Source organism: Pristis pectinata, chromosome 3, assembly GCF_009764475.1.
Source record: "Pristis pectinata isolate sPriPec2 chromosome 3, sPriPec2.1.pri, whole genome shotgun sequence".
NCBI classification, from domain to species: domain Eukaryota; kingdom Metazoa; phylum Chordata; class Chondrichthyes; order Rhinopristiformes; family Pristidae; genus Pristis; species Pristis pectinata.
In genome coordinates, this window is record NC_067407.1 from 28,613,437 (window position 1) to 28,635,058 (window position 21,622).

The 21,622-nt window shown below is 37.4% G+C and overlaps 1 protein-coding gene across 1 annotated transcript in view; it reads left to right on the forward strand.

Moving 5' to 3' along the window:
* mast2 (microtubule associated serine/threonine kinase 2) overlaps positions 1 to 21,622 on the forward strand; it is a 306,466-nt gene that overhangs the window by 231,065 nt on the left and 53,779 nt on the right. The window contains 3 exon segments of the mRNA XM_052013169.1: positions 6,417 to 6,571; positions 17,113 to 17,188; positions 20,541 to 20,750. Coding sequence (XP_051869129.1) covers positions 6,417 to 6,571; positions 17,113 to 17,188; positions 20,541 to 20,750 — 441 coding nt within the window.

The window sequence follows — 21,622 nt, forward strand, 5'->3', positions numbered from 1 at the left end:
AACTGACAATCATGTGCAATGGTTGGCTTACACCTTGCCTACTTTTAAGCCTCATTGAATTGTAAGTCAATATTTGGCAGGATGTAAAACTTCATTTTCCACCTGGTTTCACGAGATTCCCATTGAGTGACTCGAGTTGAAATCAACGTACATCTTTCTGCTTATACAGTTCTATCTTTCTATCTTGAGGAGGATATAGGAATAGACTATGCTGAGTCGAGGAACAACAATAACTTTCAACTTATCCACAGCGAAGGTGATGGGCAAAGGGAACATGGGTGAATGTGAGGATAAACCTCTTTTACACAGGAAGTAGTTGTGAACTGGATCTCACTGCCTGAAAGGATATTCAAAACAGACATCTAGTTGGGAATGGCAGTTGAGGGAATATAATTTTCAGGGCTACAGAGAAAGAGCAAGAGAATGGAACAGAATAGATTTCTGTGCAAGAAATCTGCATGAGCTCAAACATCTTCCTGCAATGCAGTAAGGATCCTAAGTTCCACCCAGAGATTGTGGCCTAGATAAACTGACACAGTTTATATGTACACTTTGCAATGCATCATAATGGGGAAATCAATTAGTTGTGGTTCCTGACCAATGTAATATGCTTCAGTGTTGTTTGTGATTGGAGCGCTTATGCACAATGACACCCAGGCATGCTAGTATATTGTATCAATGAACTAGAATGAATTTCTACCTTTAAGGTAACAGTTTACAATATTAAGGTCAAGAGAAGACTGCACACTGGTGGAAGTGTCCCAGGAGGACTGAAAGGCTGGAGACAGGAGAAGAAATCATGTTCATGTTGAGTTGGGCAATATGCCTTTTGGTGGGGAAAAAGAGCAGGTGAAAACAACAGAAGAAATTTTGCAAGCTCTAATTGCACTGATATGGGGGTAAGGGGAATCTTTACTGAGGGTAGATTATTGGCGATTAGAAAAAGATTAGAGTGGTTGGTGGAAGACACAGCAAGGAATAAAGATAAAGTGAAGGGCAATAAGGATAAATGGGTGGAATAGCGCCCAAATTTGGTTAAGCTTCTGACTTTATCCAGGAAAGGAAGAAATGTACCTTTTGTTAAAATATTGAATGATTTGAGATGTGATGTAGACCTGAGGATCAGATAAGCCACAATATAGGTTGAAGAGAAGGATATGGAGAGTGTGCTCTGGCAGCACTGTTCAGGGGCAGATTATACAACTCAAGGTAGCAGTGGTAAGTGCAAAGGGGCAAAATTGAAATGTAAGCAGGAGTTCAGTTTGAATTGGTCAGAGATGGAGACAGGAGAGAAAGAAGATGTACATTTAAAAGAGTCTTGAGAAAAAGAGTAGCAACCAAGAAGGAAAAGTGATAATAATGAAAATAAATAAAATAATCGAGTTAAAGAGAAAGCATAACAAATAGATAAACAAAACTTCTTCGTGACATCCACAGAATGCTGGAGGAACTCTGCAGGTCAGGCAGCATCAATGGAGGGAAATAAACAGTCAACGTTTCGAGTCGAAACCCTTCATCGGGATTGGAAAGGAAGAGGGCAGAAGCCAGAATAAGAAGGTCAGGGGAGGGGGAGGAGCACGTGCAGACAGGGGATAGGTGAGTCCAGGTGAGAGGGGGAAGGTAGGTGAGTGGGGGAGCGGGTATGAAAGGGAGTGATGTAAGAAGCTGAGAGGTGATGGGTAGAAGAGACAAACGGCTGAAGAAGAAGGAATTCAATAGGAGAGGAGAGTAGACCATGGAATAAAGGGAAGGAGGTGGGGAATAGATGGGCAGGTCATGAGGGTGGGGGAAGGGGAAAGAGAAGGGGTGAGAGGGCCACAGGAATGAGGGAAAACAAAGGGGTGGGGAAGGTGGGGTGGGGGTGATGGGGAAGAGGGGAGGGGTTACCAGAAGTTAGAGAAATCGATGTGGAGGCTGTCAGGTTGGAGACTACCAAGGTGGAATATGAGATGTTGCTCCTCAAACCTGTCCATCTAAACACACATTTCCATGTGTGTTGCTCCAGATTCTAGCATCTGCAGAATCTCTTGTGTCTGTGTTCTTCTGAATATTCTTTTCTGAATATTTTCCATTACTTTTGACTCCCTTATAGTCCAAAAATGCAACGCAGCCTTGAATATATTCAGTGAGTGAGCCTCCATAGCTCTCTGGGGTAGAAAATTCCAACAAGTCATGACAGAAGAAATTCTTCCTCATCTTAACTGGATGACTTTTTATTCTAACCTTTCCTCTTTAGTTGTAGAATCCCTCATGAGGGGAAGCATCCTCTTAGCATCTACCTTCTCAAATACACTCAGAATCATATGTTTCAATAAGATTGATTTCCAATCAATACAAGCCCAAACCATTACACAGTTCCTTGTAAGACAACACAGTCATTGTAGGAATCCACCTAGTGAACCTTCTTTGAACTGCCTTCCTTAAATAAGACAAACCGTGTTCAGTACTCCAAGTCTGGCCTTGTAACACCCTATTCAATTATAGTAAGACCTCCCTAATTTTAGGCTTCTTCACCCTTGTGCTAACATGCTAACGTTCCATTTGCCTTCCTGATTTCTTGCTGTATCTGTGCATTAACTTTGTGGTTCATGCATGAGAATACCCAGACTCCTCTGCAATCTGCAGTCTCTCTCCATTTCAGCAATATTTTGCTTTTCTTCTTGTTACCACAATGGATAACCCATTTCCCCACATTATTCTCCATCTGCCAAATGCATGCACGTTCACTTAACCTATCTATTCCTTTGACAATTCCTTGTGTTCTCTTCACAAATTACTTTCCCACATATTGTGTTCACAACAAATTTGGCTTTTGTTTCCCACTGTTTCTATCTCTGTCATTAATATTGCTTGTGTAAGCAATTTGGGGCCTCAGTGCTGATTCCCTGTGCTACCCTTCTAGTGGAAGCTCACCAACCTGAAAATGATCCATTCATCCCAACTCTGTTAGCTAATCTATCCATGCTAATATATTACCCCAATGGCATGAGCTCCTGTGTAGGAATTTTTTATTAGACACCTAATCTTGCCTTTTGGACATCCAAATATACTCCCCTCACTGATTCTCCTTCACCCACTCTGCAAGTTTTATCCTCAGAATTTTAAGAAATTTGGCAAACTCTAGTTCCATTTCAGATAACCATGTTGAATCTGCTTAGTTATAATTCTGATTTTCTAAATGTCTGCTACTGCTTCCTTAATAATGGATTTCAGCATTTTTCCAATTGCAGATGTAAGGCTAGCAGTTTCCTGTTTCCTGCAGTTTCCTGCTTTCTGTGTCCCCTCTTTCTAAATAGGGGTGTTCCATTTGCGGATTTCATATCCACTGGGACCATAGGGGCTAATCTAAGGAATGTTAGGAAACCACACATACACAACTACTGCAAATAATTAGGAACTCAATTGGTATATTGCCTTTATTGCAGAGGAATTGGGGTAGATGAGAAAGATTATTCTGCTAAAATATAAGGCAGCTTTTGATGAGGTCATATTTGGGATACTTTGCCCATACCTAAGGAAGGATATACTTGCTCTGGAGTCAATGCAGCATGGATTTGCTTGTCTAGAAATTAGGTTTTTCAAAATTACACAACTGACAATTTATATTCTCCACCCCCACCGTCCCCCCCACCCCCACCTGAAGTTAAACATGATTTTAAAAAAAACACTTCCTGATTGTTTCACATCATTCTAGTACGATGACAGGGTGCTTCATGGCGTCAGTCACCCTTGTGATGGGATTTCAGTGTTGGGACGCACAAAATTACATACAGCACTCCTTTTGGAGAGCATTGCAAGGGAGTCTGCACCTCATTGTCCTGGGAGTGCCAATGTCAAGCGCTCCCAGGTCAATGTGCTCAACACTGAACCAGTACATTACATGGCTTTGTCTTTGGGGACCACGTCACCCCATCACCCCCCCCCCCATCCCCCCAAGACAACCATCACCAGTAATACCAAGTGCCAGTCTCCAAGTCCTAAATTTTTTTGCCCCTCACTATCAAGTGCTGGTCTCTTGCTTCAGATTTGCTATATTATTGAATCCCACAACCAAACTACTCCCTTCTACTATTACTAAATGTTGATCTCACTCTCCTGACTTTTTTCTGGCCATATCAGAAGCTCATTGTGGTGAGTGGTTGTCAATTTCACAATCCCAGTCTTCGAAATGAGTCGCTCTGAAAATGTGCTGTGCTCAGTAACTTGAGATCTCAGCGAAGTTTTCAGCAGAGTGTGAACAGCCAAAATGATCTGCCAAGCCCTTTGCGGCAGCTAAGTTGGTTCCTGGAATGGGGGATTTGCCCTATGATGAGAGATTGGCTTGAAGTTACTGAAATTTCAACGAATGACAGATGATCTCATTGAGACATCAGAGATTCCGAGGGGTTTACCAAGAGGCTGCTGCTTGTTGTTCAAAGTCTAAAACTAGGCTGCATAATCGCAAGATTTTTCCTCACCCAAGCCCAAAATGACCATTCCCTTGATGGTCATTTTGGGCTTGGGTGAGGAAAAATTTCTTTGCACAGAGAATAAAATGTTCTTTCTCGGAAGCTGTGGTGGTTCACTTGTTTGGTTTAAGCAAGACTGAGACTGATAGTTTTTCAGACTAAAGGAATTAGGTGATTGTTCATTAATCTAGAGGTCTGAGAATAGTCATATTCATAGTGAAAGGTAGAACAGGTTCAAAGGCCATAGATCTAATCCTAGTTATGTTTCTGTTTCTGCGAATGTCAGCCTTCCAGATATGATATACCAATGCAATCAACTTTGTGCTTTCACTTAAGAATGAATAGAGTGGACGTGGAGAGGATGTTTCCAGTTGTGGGAGAGTCCAGGACCAGAGGGCACAGCCTGAGAATAGAAGGACGTCCCTTTAGAACAGATGAGGAGGAATTTCTTTAGCCAGAGGGTGGTGAATCTGTGAATTCATTGCCACAGACAGCTGTGGAGGCCAAGTCATTGGGTATATTTAAAGCAGAGGTTGATAGGTTCTTGATTAGTAAGGGCATCAAAGATTACGGGGAGAAGGCAAGAGAATGGGGTTGAGAGGCAAAAATAAATCAGCCATGATCGAATGGCAGAGCAGACTTGATGGCCAAATGGCCTAATTCTGCTCCTATGTCTTAAGGCTTTAAAATTGAGAAAATAATTTAATAGAGCAGAGTTTCTGCCTTAAGGCCAGTGCATATACAGATTATCCCAGCAGAAGTCCAAGTTTCCAGTGCTGGCATAGGGCTAAGCCAATGACACCAACTCCTACCAAACTGCTGTCAGCAAAGGATGCTCTTCTGGGTCTAACAGGGCAGGGCAAAATTTCATAGGCTTTCCAGCTATCCATTAAGGAAGCCTGCCTGCTGATCCTGCACAGAATTAAACTAGTACAAGCTCTGAGATCTTTCAAAAGAATGGGAGAAACTGCCTCCTAGGAAAACTGCAGCCAATTTCTTTCTATGATTTGTTTATTAAATATCAATGTTTTAATTGATTTTTTGGGGTGTAGTTATGTTTCTTGATGTAAAAAGATTATTATCTTTAATTTGAGCATTTTTTTAAATTGGGTCCTATGAGTAACTGACTGCAAATGTCAAAGACATTGACAGTCAGGTGCATTGATAATTTGACTGCTGGTGAGCCTCACCAGATGTAGAAACCAATCTGTGAGAGCAGCAGGCTGCCTGTGCTGAGACGGCCTTCGTGCTGCAGTCAAGTATGCTGAAACTCTGGGAGCCAGATTCCCAAAGAACATCTGTGCCAGGACTTCAGTGGGACAAAAATAAAATGGCCTTGGAGTTAGCAGCTATAAACTTTGGAGCAATCGAAGATCCACCCCAATGTCTTTCTAGCTGTCAGTTGTTTCCTTTTGCTAATTAGTATTGAACTCAGCTTTTAGTATTATATTTACTGCTGAAGAGCTTGCGTAATGAGTGGTATTTATTTTTGATTTTTACTCCTCAACATATGAGCTCACAGCTGATTTGCAGTCTGGCTAAGACCTGTTTTGTATTTTTTGTTTTGATATTCATTGTTAAACCACTTGTCCAAGGAATAGGTTGCATTTAGAGCACCTCATTCACAACTACAGCTCGCTTTGAATTGAAACAGTTCTGCTGAAATAATTTAACAGAGATGATGATGGCCACTAAGAGCAAATACGCCAACTTAAAATTGTATTTTACTCTTAAAAATAAATTTGCCTTGTTTTTCAAGAGCAACTTAACTGCAATGTGATTTAAAATTCTTTAAGTTTGAGGTGTGAGCTTCAGATGTGATGTTCTGTGAGAGAGATTTACTGAATTGTTTTATTGCAGCTTGAATACCTGTTTCTTCCTTCACTAATGTACTCTAGTCATTTAGAAGAATGGAGTTGTGCTAATGAAAAATAGCACTTAGAAAAAAATTTTGTTTACTGCACACAGTCATCCTGCTCGTCACAGGAGAAACTTCACCAGCTGCCATATCAACCCACGGCCGATGAACTGCATTTCCTCAGCAAGCACTTCAGCACAGAGAGCATCACAGATGATGATGGACGACAGTCTCCTGCCATGCGTCCTCGATCACGTAGCCTCAGGTTAGTGGTACAAAAATAAATCTTGGCAAGCAAATTAGTTAAATGTAATACTACTAAAGTAGAAGTTGCACTGAGGACACAATGCATTTATTTGAATTACCGTAGCTGTAGAGTACTGATGTATTTGAAACATTTAATGATTATTGGACATGGTTTTCAGTAAAGACAAGATTCAACAAAAGCTTTCTTTCTAAATCTTCAGCTCTTTATATATTAAGATGAATTGCATAGCTGGATAGGGAGGCAAGGAATTGTTTTACCTAAATATTTGTAAATGGGAAATTCCATGGTGCACATCAGGAATTACTAATAACTTGTGACCTTGTTGGTTTAAATGTTAGTGATTCCCCAATCATGGTTTAGGTCCTTCAAATTCCAGTATTGAACTATTTTTTCCACCATTTACACATTAAGTTATTTTGGCAGTCTTCGTAAATCTGATATATTGTTGTGGTAATAATCTTACAACATGGATTCATAGTTACTGATACCAAGTCTTGCTGGTTAGAGTCTGTAGTTTGCGATCAGCCATTTTACATTTCTATAAGTCTTGGACTTCTGTGCATCTGTAGTCAAATATGGTAGTCCAAGACCCACTGGAGTCCAGTCTTGCTGTGATGCCTTATCACTATGCTGGAGAACCAGGCACAGGATCTGAAAATCATTGACCATTCTAGGGATGTGGATTAGGAGGGAAAGGGGAAGGTAAGTTTAAATATTTGTAAAAATTACTTTTGTTTAATGCTTGTAATTACTTCAGTATTCTTCATGCACTTTTTCTGATTCAAAATTTTCAACTTCATTTAAATTACTTTCATCAATATTAATTGTTCTTGCATGTCTCTGAATGTTAGAGATATTTAAAGCCTATTAATTTGCCATACAGCTTTGGCAGAAGACACAGCCTTGCCTTCTGTTAAAGCAGACAGGGGAATTCCAAGACGGGGCAGAGTAACATTGTCCCTCCACATCAGGTCCATGTAAGCAAATGGACTATGGGTTGCAGGCTGTATCCAGCAAAATTAGTCTTAGGCCACATGCCTTGCTTAAAAATGTATTCCTTTACTTCTGAAATGTATATGTAAATTAAAAATGGTAATCCTTTTAGGAGCTGCAAGGTAATGATGCAGCTCTCCAAAACTCTGGTTAGACCACACTTGGAGTACTGTGTCAAGTTCTGGTCACCTCATTATAAGAAGGATGTGGAAGCGTTGGAAAGGGTGCAGAGGAGATTTACCAGGATGCTGCCTGGTTTAGAGAGTATGCATTATGAGGAGAGACTAAGGGAGCTTGGGCTGTACTCATTGGAGAGAAGGAGGACATGGGGAGACATTATAGAGGTGTACAAAATATTAAGAGGAATAGATAGAGTAGACAGCCAGTGCCTCTTTCCCAGGGCACCAATGCTCAATACAAGGGGGCATGGCTTTCAAGTAATGGGTGGGAAGTTCAAGGGAGATATCAGAGGGAGGTTTTTCACCCAGAGAGTGGTTGGTGCATGGAATGTGCTGCCTGGGGTAGTGGTGGAGGCAGATACGTTGGTCAAGTTCAAGAGATTGTTAGGTTAGCATATGGAGGAATTTAAAATAGGGGGATAAGTGGGAGGAAGGGGCTAGGTAGTCTTTAGCGTAGTTTAAAGGTCGGCACAACATGGTGGGCCGAAGAGCCTGTATTGTGCTGTATTGTTCTATGGTTTACTTCAGAAATGTATATATAAATTAAAAGTGGTAATCCTTTACTTCAGAAACATAAGAGTTCTACGTGAAAGTTACAGTGAGTTGAAGACTCCTTTTGCAGATAGAGCTTTCCAATGTTTTTTTTAGTAGTCTAAAATTCTAGATACGACACTTCGTACCAACTGGTAGTCTCATGCTCAAAGATATTTCTGATATGCATGATTCTTGCAATGGACAGTGGTGACATAATGAAATGGTTTTTGGAATATGTTACTAATATTTTGCAGTATTTTGGGGGAAAAGCAATATTGTTTTATTCCAAAATTGTGAGAAAATGAATTTTTATTCATTGTGTAAAAACTACTTCAGACTCTTAATCCCTCACTTATCCAGTCAGTTAACCATGAATGATAAAAACAGAAAATACTGGAAAAATTCAGCAGGTCAGACAGCATCTATGGAACGAGAAGTAGTTAACATACCCTTAAATTCAAGGGAGTTTCTCTGATTGGGTAAATAATTTGGCTGTTAAGAACTATTTAAACTCCTTTGCCTGTGTGACGTTCTGCTGATATTGTAAAGTCTGGGTAATGTTGTATAATCTCTCCAACTGAGACATGTCCAGCAGGTCAGACTATACAAATGGGGGAAAAAAAAGAAGACAAGTTGGGGATGGGGAGGTGGGGCGAGGTGGTGCAGGCAAAAACGGCAAGTCCTGATACAAACAGAAAGAAAGAGTGAATTATTTAAAGTTAGTGAATTCAATACTGAGTCCTGCAGGCTGTGATGTGACCTGACGGAAGATGAGGTGTTGTTCCTCAATCTTGCGTTGGGCCTTGTTGCGACAGTGCAGAGGGCCACAAACAGAAAGGTCATAGTGGGATGGTGAATTAAAGCAGAAGCTCAGGGTCACTGCTGTGGAATTGGCTTCAAAAGTGTTGAGATTTTCAAGTTCTGCATGAGCGCAGGAAGCAGCAACAATGCAGCCGTCAGTGTATTGGGGGAAAATGCTAGGGGAATTGAGTCTGAGTCGGACTAAAACAAAGACCATTCTCCATATCCCACAAAAAGTCGAGCATGGCCTTGGCTCGTGCTAGTGTTCATAGCTACACCTTTGATTTGGAGAAAAGTGAGTGAAGTTGAAGAAGTTGTTTAATGTGAGGACAAGTTCAGCCAGGCGATTGAGTATGTTGGTGGAGGGGAACTGGTTAGGCCTCTGTTTGAGAAAGAAGTGGAAGGTCCTCAGGCTTTCCTGAAGTGGGAGCCAGATTATTTACTGTTGGCAAATGGAATTTCAGCAGCTATTTAAATAGAATCTGAGCAGTGGAGTATTTTTAAAAATGCAAAATGTTGCCATTTACCATATTTATAGGGTAAATGCATGTTTTCTACTCTCCAATACTCTCTCAGTTTAAGGCTTCCAGCAAAATGAGTAACCCTGCCATTGTCACATTTGTAGATGTAGCTGAAAAATAAAAACAATTGGCTGGATCTTGTGGACCTGGCTTACTGTCCGCAATCCCCACGGGCCCACATTTACTTGGCTAAATTCATTGGGCCTTCCTTCCCTCAAGTTGAGCTACAAGTCTAGATGGTGGCTTGGTCTCATGTGATGTGGTATGGAGGTTTCCCACCCCCACCCTAAAATGTTCCTGGTAGGCTTTCTGTCAAAACTGTCATGGATTTTCATGATCATAAACATCTAAAAATTATTAAAATTGATGCAAGTTAAAATAATTATTTTTAAAATTAATTAAAACATACAGAAATGATTAGTAACTAAAACAATATAATAAAGAATAAACCTTCCTGTTTACCTCTGAATCTGCAGGCCTAGTTTCCCCATTGAAATCAATGGAGTCTTAGATCCTGCATTTTGTTTGATTGGAATTGGAGCTAAGAGGGGATTTAACCAGTGAAATATGAGGGAATCCCAGCAATATTGGGTCCTGTCTCTGGACACCATGAGCAGGGCAAACTGACAGATTCCTTCTGTATCTGTCAGCAGGTCCTGAAATCATAGCATATATGCGAGTCAGGACTTTAGTTTGCATGGCTGACCGCCCTTCAGAGCAGCTCTCCATATCTAGCAACGTATAGCCCAGTGGTGGAGATTCAACAATCAGCAGCAAATGAACAGTATTTGTTGTTTTCTAGGGACATTAAATGGTTAAAACAGTGCTAAGGTGAGATGAAAGATCATGGATTTGGGACTCTGTTTCTCTCTCCACAGATGTTGCCTGATCTAATGCATATTTTCTGTTTTAATTTCAGATTTTCAGTATCTGCAATTTTTTTCTTTCTGTCTTTTAGTGGTTGTATTGCAATAGTTTACATTAGTGGGAGAATCATTTCAGTGTTGCATACCTGTATGAGCAGTGTGTCTATTCAACAAATCAGATTAAAGAATCTTTACTGAGGCACACGATCTAAACCAGATAGTGAAAATTGGAATGCTTAGTCCAAGGTAAAATAGTCTATTGAAAATGAAATAAAGACTGGGATAGAAAATGAGATTAAGAAAGAAGAGACAGAAATTGATTTTTATCTTTTACCAACTTTTAACTATCTCACCATAATTAATCTGAATGAATGAATGTCAAAGAAATTGTTTGATAATGATCATAAAATGGTTAAAAATTCATTCACAACAGTGGATGATCCCCAACCTTTCTTGGTGTGTTTAGAAAAGTACTAAACTTGAATGCTGTCGTAGCTTTAATGCTAAGTCTCTTGATTTACTGGTTCAGTAAAGTTTATGGAGGAACAGGGCAACCGAAAATTTAGTCTTACATGTTATGATTCTGGAAGTTGCCGTCTGATTTACTTCACCTCAGAAATGGATGCATTATTGATGTGAAGTAGATCACATCATTATTATTGTCTGAAAATCTGGACAACTTTTTGAAAGTATTCTGGTCAAATTACAATTACTTCAATAACCGCACCTTTGGTACATTAGTTTTGAGCTACTCTTAAGTGTTTACACTGATCTTCTTGAATGTGGTTCCATTTAATAGAATTGTATAAAATGTTTTTGTCATTGAAAGCATCATGTAACTCACTGTCCTCTCTTTCTCCTGCAGCACTTTTTCCTTTAAAATTGTGCATTATCCTAATCAAAATTTTAATATTGTGTCCAGTAAACTAGTTATTTTGAGAATTAGAATTCTGCTACTCAACAAAATAGTTGAAATGTTGGGCTGAATCAAGAACGTGAAACCCTCATGTTCAACTCTGCGCCGTTTCCACAAACACACAAACCTCTTCTCAATTTTGGGCCTAGCTGTCAAAGTCATCCCAAAAGGGTGATGGGGTGGTAGAATCTGAGGCCCCACCTCTGAACTGCACTGATGCCTAAAAACAGATCATATCACTATCGCATGGTGAGGGACATTGAACAACAAACAAAATAGATTTTTTAAATGAAAGAAAAATAATGAAGCATAATAAATTTACTCAAAAGCACATTTAACTCATTGAAAATAATAAAAATCAGAGTGAGTAAGATTTAAAAAAAGAAAACTGCAAATGAATGGGGTTTTGCTGCGTACGTGACATAAAGTTGAGGGGTTAGATACTCAGAATGACCGAGCTGTACCCCTGGAGTGCTGAATTCAGTGATGCAGTGAGAGACAGAATACATTGGCATTTGACCTCCAGTGTGTTCCTGACCTCTGCATTGCAATGCACAGGTATGCACAGGTGGGGAAGTGCTGGCCACCAGCAGTGTGTGGGCTAAGAATGTGCTGGTCCTCACACTGCTGGTAACCAGCACCTCCCCACAGATGCAGCTAGCCATCTGCGCAATCTAGCCGAAATGTTGTGCAGTACTGTTTTATTAATGTTTTAATGGAATAACATTCTGGTGAGACCTTTTTTTTAAACCAACTGATATGAAACATGAACTGTATGATTAAACATGATTTAACTCTTATTACACCCTAAAATAAAATAAATTTGCAACATTTTTTCATTAAGAAGATGCTCTTTAAAAAGAGGAATTTTGCAGGGAGCATTTGTCAGCATCAGTGAATTTCAGCTGTGTATTATACTCTGTGAATGATATAAATCAGCTGGGCTAATGGCACTGAATAAAAAGGCTGTTCATCATTTGTTCACCTTAGTTGCTCAATCCATAAGGATGCTATGCAGGTTTGTGTTCCTCTTCCCATTTCCCCCATTGGTTATCCTGCTGTGCGCCACATGTGCACTGTGCATGTGTGATTAATGCACAGACGGTGTGTAATACTTGCTGGATCATAAACCTTATACCTATAGTTACTACCCCCCACCCTGCTGCCAAGAAATGTTTAATGTAGAATTGAGACCTTATCAACAACAGCTTTCCATCCCAAAGAACTAGTATTTTTTTAATTATCAAAAAAATACCTGTATCAGTCCTTACTTTATGTATTCTCGCTGTTCTCTTGTGATTCTATATTAAAATTTCAAGGCTTGTTAGATGAATTAGTAGCCAGGTTTTCTACTGTCCAATAATGGATGGCAGCTAAATAATACACTGATTTGATGGTTATTAATTTATTAGGCAAGCTCTAGCTGAAAAATTACTTCAATGCCGTTACTATCTAATACATTTATAATTGTGAAGGATGTTACTGGGAAGCTTACAATACCCTGCTCTCCCAAAGATGAGGTCATCAACAATTTGTCAGCTTTCCTTAAGTTCTATGCATCATTTCCAGAGTGACAGGAGGATTGATGACAATGAAAATAAAATTGCTGCATGATATTGAGCTGAAATTTATTAAGCACAAGGATGGCATAATAATTTCTCCCTGGGATTGAAATAGATGTTTTTAATGATAAAGATTCCTTTTCAATTCCATTTGAAAGATGTAGAAAAAGCAGCTAAATTGCAGCTTTTCAACATTGTACCAAGATCAAACACAAGGCAAGATTATAATTTTTCAGTTGTTTGCAATGTGTACGATGAGGTGACAAATTAAGGGACCTGTGAGACAATGAATATAATAGTATCAGATTTTGAAATTAATCTAGGATACTGAAACAGCAGAACCAGACCAGATGTAATGTTTCATATCTTTGAGGCTGGGATCTTCAACCATAGGAAGGATCAATAGTTAAATAACTATTTTATAATCAGTTTTATTTTCCCATGTATTTTTGAAAACAGAAGGATTTGGCCATCAGTTTTGACTTTCTTGCAGACATGATTTTTTCAGTATTACCTTTATAAAACTTACATTCTTATAGTTTAATTCCTGATTAGTGGAACTGTTAGATTAAAATTTTGTGTTTCATCATAATATACAATATCAATCATTAAATAATTTAATAAGGAATATTGAAACAAGAAAGTGATGCTCACTTTGGTTTCTATCTTATTGCATTTAGTGTATTTTCTAATTAACTTGCCTTGTATCCAATCATTGTTTTATTTTTCCCCACTGTTAGCTTTTCAATTTTGAAATGTCTTTTATAGAACCATAATAAAACAAACATCAACAGACCAAAATGTAACCAAAATGATGGCTTTTCATTAATTTATCACCTGTAAAAATAAAAAAAAGGTTTGATTCATTCTATTGCATCTCATTTAACTTATTTTAACATTGAATACCTGCAGGCACGTTGCTGCTATTACCTCTTAGCTGCAAGAGTTAAACTTTAGTAAATAGTCTGGCATGTGTATTTTGAGAACAATGTAATACAAAAGCTCTTACGGAATACCTAAAGAATCCTTGACCTTATGAATAATTAGACATTACTTGTAAATCAGGCTGATTCAGCAGCAGTAATCTCCTAATTCACCCCTCACATAACTTTCAATGTCTTTGATTTTATTTACTTTGAGAATATTTGAGATAGCAGTGCAGAATACATTTGTAATAAAGCCGCTGTATAGAAGTTTACAGAACGTAAAAAATTATGACAGAGAAGGGGACTATCCTGCCCAGAGTGTAGTTGCCACACAGCGAACACTTATATAAGCACTTCCGTGAAATGAAAACAGAACATTTTGGAAACCTTTAATAAAAATAAACTGTGCTGAAAATTTCGGAGAGCTCTCAAAAGTTATTTGCCCATCTTTTCCATTATTTTCTGTTTTCTTGTCGGGTTGTGTGGAATTGTTACAGGGTTATTGCATCATATTGTCGTATTATTCCTAATTTCCCAACAAAATTCATGTTCATTTCATTTGAAGAGAGAAATAAATTTAGATCCTGTACATAATACATTTATTTAATGATTTAATTTTAAATTAAGTGGCTTTACCAGTTAATTCTTGAGATTAGAGTAGCAAATTTCCACTCATTGGGTATGAGGGACTATTGATTATTAAATGTTACAATTACCTTCCAGTATTAAAATGTAATTCTGGTGATTTGGGGTGAATAAATAGAAATAAATAGAAACTGGTGAAAGGGCAGACAGCATGAGTATGCTTTACAAAAGTTATCTTGTATTTAGATTAGGGCTAGGAAATGATTGTGAAGTGCCTGGTGCTCAGATTGGCACAACTTTATCTTGGATTCTTAAACTCCATGCTAAGTCCTCAAAACTACCGGTGATACTAAACCAGCAGTGGCAATGGAATCAAAACCGGCTGTTGAGAAATTGCAAAATATTCAAGCAAAGTATGTCAATGGATAGAACAAAAGGCAGCTAAAAATTGATAGGGATTATGTAAATTGCTGCACATCAGGAGGGAGTATAAATGATACGTGTATTAGAGGAATGGTTCTGGAATGTTTCATTATGACATTAGAAGTCATCTAGGGGTTCTGGTTGTTGGTGAATAATGTGACCAATAAATGTCAGACATCAATTAACAAAATCAGTAGACTATTGACCCACTTAGAGAAAACAATTGAATAAAAATTGAAGAAGGTAAAAATTAAACTTTGTTCTAACCACAGTATACCATTGAATGCTGCATTCTGTCTGGTCACAAAAAATGTGATATACAAGTGTGAAAGGCAAACAGCAAAGTGCCATCAGGCTAATTGCAAGTATCAAGGGCATGAGTTAGGATTAAAGACTAGTGAAGTTTGTTTTCTTCAGTCTAGAAAGGAGACATTTGTGTTCTTATTCGTTTATAGATTAATGGTTTGGAAACAGTAAACTCAGAACATCTTTTAATTCAACTGCCTGATTAGAACAAGAGGATACTTACATGAAATTGCAATAGGGTGTTTTTAAAACTAATATTCTGATTTTTTTTCCCATACAAAGAGTAATCAACACATGGAGTAGAAATCTTAGAATAAATTGAGATATTTAGATAAAACACTTGTAGTGGAGGTGTAGAATTTTCTCCGGACAGATGAATTCAATGGTACCGAATGTACACATCAATAGAGATGGATTAAAGAGAAAAGTAAATAGAAGCTGTAAAATTAATCCTCTTGTGCAATTTAAAATTATGATCACATCATGATACAGGGCTATTACACATTAATGTGAAAGCATGAACAATCTAAGGAATAAATTAAAAGTATTATAAGAAATAACAGAAATCACAAAAGAAAATTAAATTATGGCAACTTTTTTTGTGTGTTCCTGTGTTGTATACTAAAATCAAACTGTGTAGCATCATTTTTGTTAGTGCTAAACCTTTACTTTCATGTAGATAAAAGCTAGTGGGATTCTTATTATATATAATTATCAGAGGTAATGACAAAAATGGCGATTTAATCAGTATACAAAATGTTTGAGTCAGAGAGTCACAGAAACAGGCCCTATAGCCCACCGAGTCCACGCTGACCATCAACTACCCATTTACACAAATCCTACGTGATATCCATTGAACTGGTTAATAGTTATTCTATTGATAGAACCAAGAAAGAAACGTAGACTTATAATTCCAGATGAAAATATTTTCTTGGAAAATTGTATTCAAAATTCGATTACCATTGACACGGGACTTGGTGATTTATTGGAATATGAGAGCATTTATTTAGATGGGAGAGCTATGAAAGCAGGAAAGCACAAAGATCATTAATATAACAAACGGACAAGTATTCACAGAACTGATACAAACAATAAATTTAAACCATTAAATGCAAAATGATGGGAAATGTTATATGAATACATTAAATCAAATTCCCTCTCCACTCAATCAGCTTACACAAATTTGTATCAAAATGAAAAGGGAAAATCTCTCAATACTGACTTGCCATTTGTGCTACGTATAACATAAAAGGTGTTTTATGGTATTCTGAAATCTGACTTAAAAATAAATGTTAATCTTAAATAAATTATGTCAAATTAGAGCAGAGTTGGTCCCTGTGAAGCAGGATTCCTTAAGTACAAACAACCTAATAAATAAATCAAATTTGAAAGAGCAATGAAATAATTGGCACTCCTGCCTCATACGACAGATTAAGATATCAGCCTTGCTCCGCGGAAAGCTACATTAAACTGTGAATAAGTTAACAAGAAGACTTGTTGGATTGTATGTGAAATAAAGATTGTGCACCAGTGCATTGTGGGGACTGTGCCCATGCTTATTATGCATTTGAAATTGGGCTAGTTATTCATTTTCAGCAACAGTTTGTGTTTGCTGAGATATTCAGAATCCTTAAACATAATAAAAATATTGACAAGGGAGTGGGAAAATCTATTACTATTCCATTTGACAGAGAATCAGTAAAATCAATACCTGTCATTTTCCTTTTTGGAACAATTAGTTTTATAATTATATCTGTAATCTATTACTTGTTTTTCATGACATAATGCACTGACTCACACAAGAGTCAGATTCAATGAAGCAGCAAATAATTCCCAAAGTTTGTAATGTAATCATTGACGAATAAAATGTATTATGTTTCATAACTTACACTTTTCACATTTTTGCCTTTGTTTTAAAAAATGCAGTCCCGGGAGATCCCCTTGTTTCTATGACAATGAGATAGTAATGATGAACCATGTGTATAAAGAAAGATTTCCCAAGGTGAGTGGTGATTATTACTTTTTTTTTAAACTGTTTGTCCACATGTATGCTTTACAATTTATCTAGTTGATGGAACACCAAAAAAAAACTGTAAATGGTGAAAATCTTGAAATAAATACAGAAAATCCAAGAAACACTCAGCAGTTTTAGAGGAGCACAAACATCTTAAATTGGTTTAAGGCTTGAACTGATTCAAAGATTAGACAGGATGAGATATTTTAAAAAATAAGGATGAGAATTTTGAAGTCAAGTATTGCATAACTGGAAGCTATTGTTGGTCAGCAAGTACAGAGTTAGTGGAACTGGATGTGAATTAGATCACAGGCAGCAGATTTTTGGATATCCTCAGGTTTATGGAAGGTAGACCTTGGACAGCCTGCCAAGAATATGTTGCAAATAGTCAAGACTGGAAGTAACAAAGGCAAAGGTTAATGTTTTACCAGCAAGTGACTTAATGAATAGATGGAGTCAAACAATATTACAAGATAAAATAAGCAGATATATGGTTGCAAGCTGAACTTGGGCTCAAATGTGACCCCAGGTTTCAAATAACTTCAGACAATTGCCAAACGATGGTATGAGTGTGTGACCCGGGAGCTCATTTTGTGACAGGAATTGAAGACAATGTCTCTGTTTTTTATTTGTTTGGAGGAACTTTCCGCTCATCCAGCACTTGATGACAATTTAGAGACATTGATGGGGTGGTGGAGTGGACATTGATATCATTAGCGTGAAGCTGAAGTGATATCATCCAAAGATAAAGTTGCTAAGGGGCAATATGTAGATATGAAGTAGGAATTGTCCGGTGTGAATCATTGAGAATGTCGAAGGTAATGGTATGAAAGCAAGGAGAGAAACCTTTGCAGGAACAGGTTATCTGCTGGATAGAGAGGAATCAAACCAGGCTTAGGCAGTCCCCTTAAATTGACTGAGGGTTATGTGCTGTTGACAGGATTGTGTGGCTAATGGGAACATGTCCTCATCCAAGTCCCGCACTACCCCTTTTAGGATTATATAGGAGCTAAATTAAACAGGTTATAATGAATGGGGTTGCATAGTTTAAATTTGTCATCGTCATATTGGATTATAAAATTTATGATAATGTCTCGTACCCATCTTCTTTAATCCTGTAAATCAGTTTGACTGGTTGTACATTTAGTGCTTCTTTTGCTTGATTCAGTTTTAATCCTTAACTCTTTCAGTAAAATAATTGATGTTATTCTTGATGAAGTGGAGTGTTTTGTAACACGCTCTCTCCCTTCTGCAAAATTTTGCACAATATTTTAGTTCTGCCACACCTTCGTTGTAAAAATTGAACTTACCATTGAAGTTATCTTCTTTACCTTGAATATCTAATACTTATAGTTTGTATAAATATATCTTTGAGCTGCTTGATACAACTTTATCAAAATCTGTGTTTGGTATTATCTAAATGCATCTCCAATGGGATGCCTCTTTTGTTCACCAAAATTGTTGTATCTTATGGGAATCCTTTGAAACCCAATTCTGACTTGATGATTCGTTTCCTAGGTCTTTACAATTGTTCTCATTTCCTTCCTTAGAGATCCTTTTCAAGCAATTCTCTCTCATGCCCCTACAATAGCCATCAAATGTTATGTCACTGACTCTGGCCTTGGATTCTGATAGGATCTCTAGTGTTGGTTTCTATCCCGTTATCCTTAAAATGTGCGCTTTTGCACAAAAGGAGTTTATATTTAGTGATTTCTCTTCATTTACCTCATCCCTGTAAAACTTTCCTCAATCTAGGAATGTATGTCAGGAAAAGCCATTGAAATCTAACTGGTTGGTCTATTTGTGTGGAATATATTCTCTTCAGTGAAGCCTGTCTGATAGGTCATTCATTCTCATGATTTTCATGGATATTGTTGGCAAGACCAGTATTTATTGGTTGTCACTAAATGCCATGGCTCTACTTAAAGTGCTGCTGTCTGAGTATGAGCAAACTACCACAACAGTTAATCCAATCTATTCTCTGTGTTTCCATTGTCCTTAAAGTCTTTTTTTTTGTTTACAATTCCCCCTCTTTGACATTTTATTTTAGTTGTGGAAGCCAGTGTTAACTTATTGATTTGCATGAAAATACCGGTCATTTGCCAATTTTGTTCTTTCTACTGTTTTGTTAATCAGTTTGTTGTCCATGTTTCCATCTCTGGAATGGTGTTCCAGCACATTGAGTCATTTGTTACTTCAGTAAGCACCTAAAGACTGATTTGATCCAATGCAGTTATGAACTAGTTGCAATCATACTGCATTCCATTAGAAAGATATTTATAGCTAGGCATGTTCAAATTACAGATAACAATATTTTTATTCAGTACAAGAAGAAGTTAATTGGTCTCACTCTAATCTCTAACTTTCCATCACTCTTGCTTCAATATGTTAGAGTAATGTTTATTATAGGAAATTAGAAATGGGGTAATTTTAGAAGCAAGTCCTCTCTTGGTAAGTTGTGCATGTATTATATAAATTTGTATAAGTTCAACAAAATGTGCAGGAAAGCTTCCAAATTGTTATAAAATCTCACATATTTTTTGCTCAGCATGCAATTCTACTCTGTCTTATGCAGTTTTCCCTTACGATCTTCTGAAACAATCCACTAATTATTACCACCATGCAAAAGTCACTATTTAAGGGAAATTAAGGATGTTCAATAAGTGCAGTCTTGCCAGGATCATCCCCATCTGCAAACTCATTGATACTCCTATGACCAGGTCTTCATTGAACTTTTCAGTCTAGTTTCTTTTAAGATCCATGAATGTTTTACCATGCCTTGTTCTTGTATTCCCTATTGTCTTAAAATGTTGATTCAATTTGTGATTTTGTGATATCTCACTACAGAACCTTCTGAGATAATTCACATATTTAGCTATGCAGATCAAATATTCCATGAACTACTGTTTGGATTTTTAAATATTATAAGTTCTCCCTCCAGATAAGTATTATGCTTTCAGGGTATTGGTGTCCCACAGTCGTCTTCTATCTACAGACTACATTTTTTTTATATATGACAACCTAACCTTTTTAAGCAATAAACCTTGTCCCTTCCCATTGGTTTCTCAAAACAAAATAAAACCAGTGAAAGAAAATGTTGTTCAAACTTCTACTGTCCTTCTGAAACAACAGCAACCATACTTCAGAAATAAGTTATTGACTATGAATGCTTTGTGATACCTGGAGGTTGTGTACAATGTTCTGTAAATTAAAGCTGTTTCTTTGTATATTTGATCACCGTCTTGTCAAAATGCAAGGACAATTGAGCCTCTTCAGTAATATTAAAAATTACAATAGTTCCATTGCAGATAACCAATGGCAAACAAATTTCATTCAACAGGCCACGGCTCAAATGGAAGAGAACCTCCAGGAGTTCATCAAATCTAGTGCTCCTGAGAATGTGTTGCCATTAGCTGATGGGGTTCTCAGCTTTATCCACCACCAGGTGATTGAGCTGGCTAGGGACTGCCTGGCTAAATCCCGAGATGGGCTCATCACTTCCAGATATTTCTTTGAGCTGCAAGAGAACTTGGAGAAGCTACTGCAAGATGTAAGTATTCAGTTTGAGTTTAAGTCAAAATATGACTTAATACTCATGTAGGTATGAATAAAAATTTTTAGAAGTTGCAAATACTGGAACTCTGAAAGTCAAAATACAATTGATGTACCCCAAATTGTACGTAGCCCTTTTCTTTCTTGCTATTTACTTATAGAATGCTTTTTGTTCTGCTAAAAACATACTTAAACATAGAAGTGATTCTTTAAAAACAATCATTTTAAACTGTCCAGTTGTTGCTGAAGCCTGGAAATGATCATACTGCAAGCTTCTCTTCCACCAACCTACAAATGAAGTGGGAGGTAAGCTTGTTTTGAGGCAAATTTTATTGATGCTTATGAGAACGCCTTTTCCAAAGGGCAATGTGTGGCGTCAAGGTCAATGTTTTTTTTTCATACTGAGGCTTGTCTGAGTCACTACAAACATTGGGCTTTGCTTGCATTTAGTATTTGGGTTTCAGAATGAACCTTATATTTGCTATTGGGATATTAAACTCGGAAAAGAAAGCCATAGGTAAATTTGAATTACTTTTTATGATTTAGACATGACCATTGAGGATTTTCTGAAATATCCACGATGCTTGTTATAACGGAAGCAGTGTTAGAGTAAACAAGATAGTTTGATATGTATTCGTTTTGAATTCCACTGTTTTCCTCTATTTTCTAACAACATACAATTTGTACTGAATGTTAGGACCCCAAATTTCCAATGAAATTACTTGAATATACAGGTAGCCCATTGGTCTCAAGCAACATAACTTTAAATTTCCTGATCACCATCACTGTAGTATTCTGTAATGCATTTCATAGCAAGTCTTGACTTTGGATCAGAACCGTTTCTTGTATTTATCTGCCAATTATTATTTT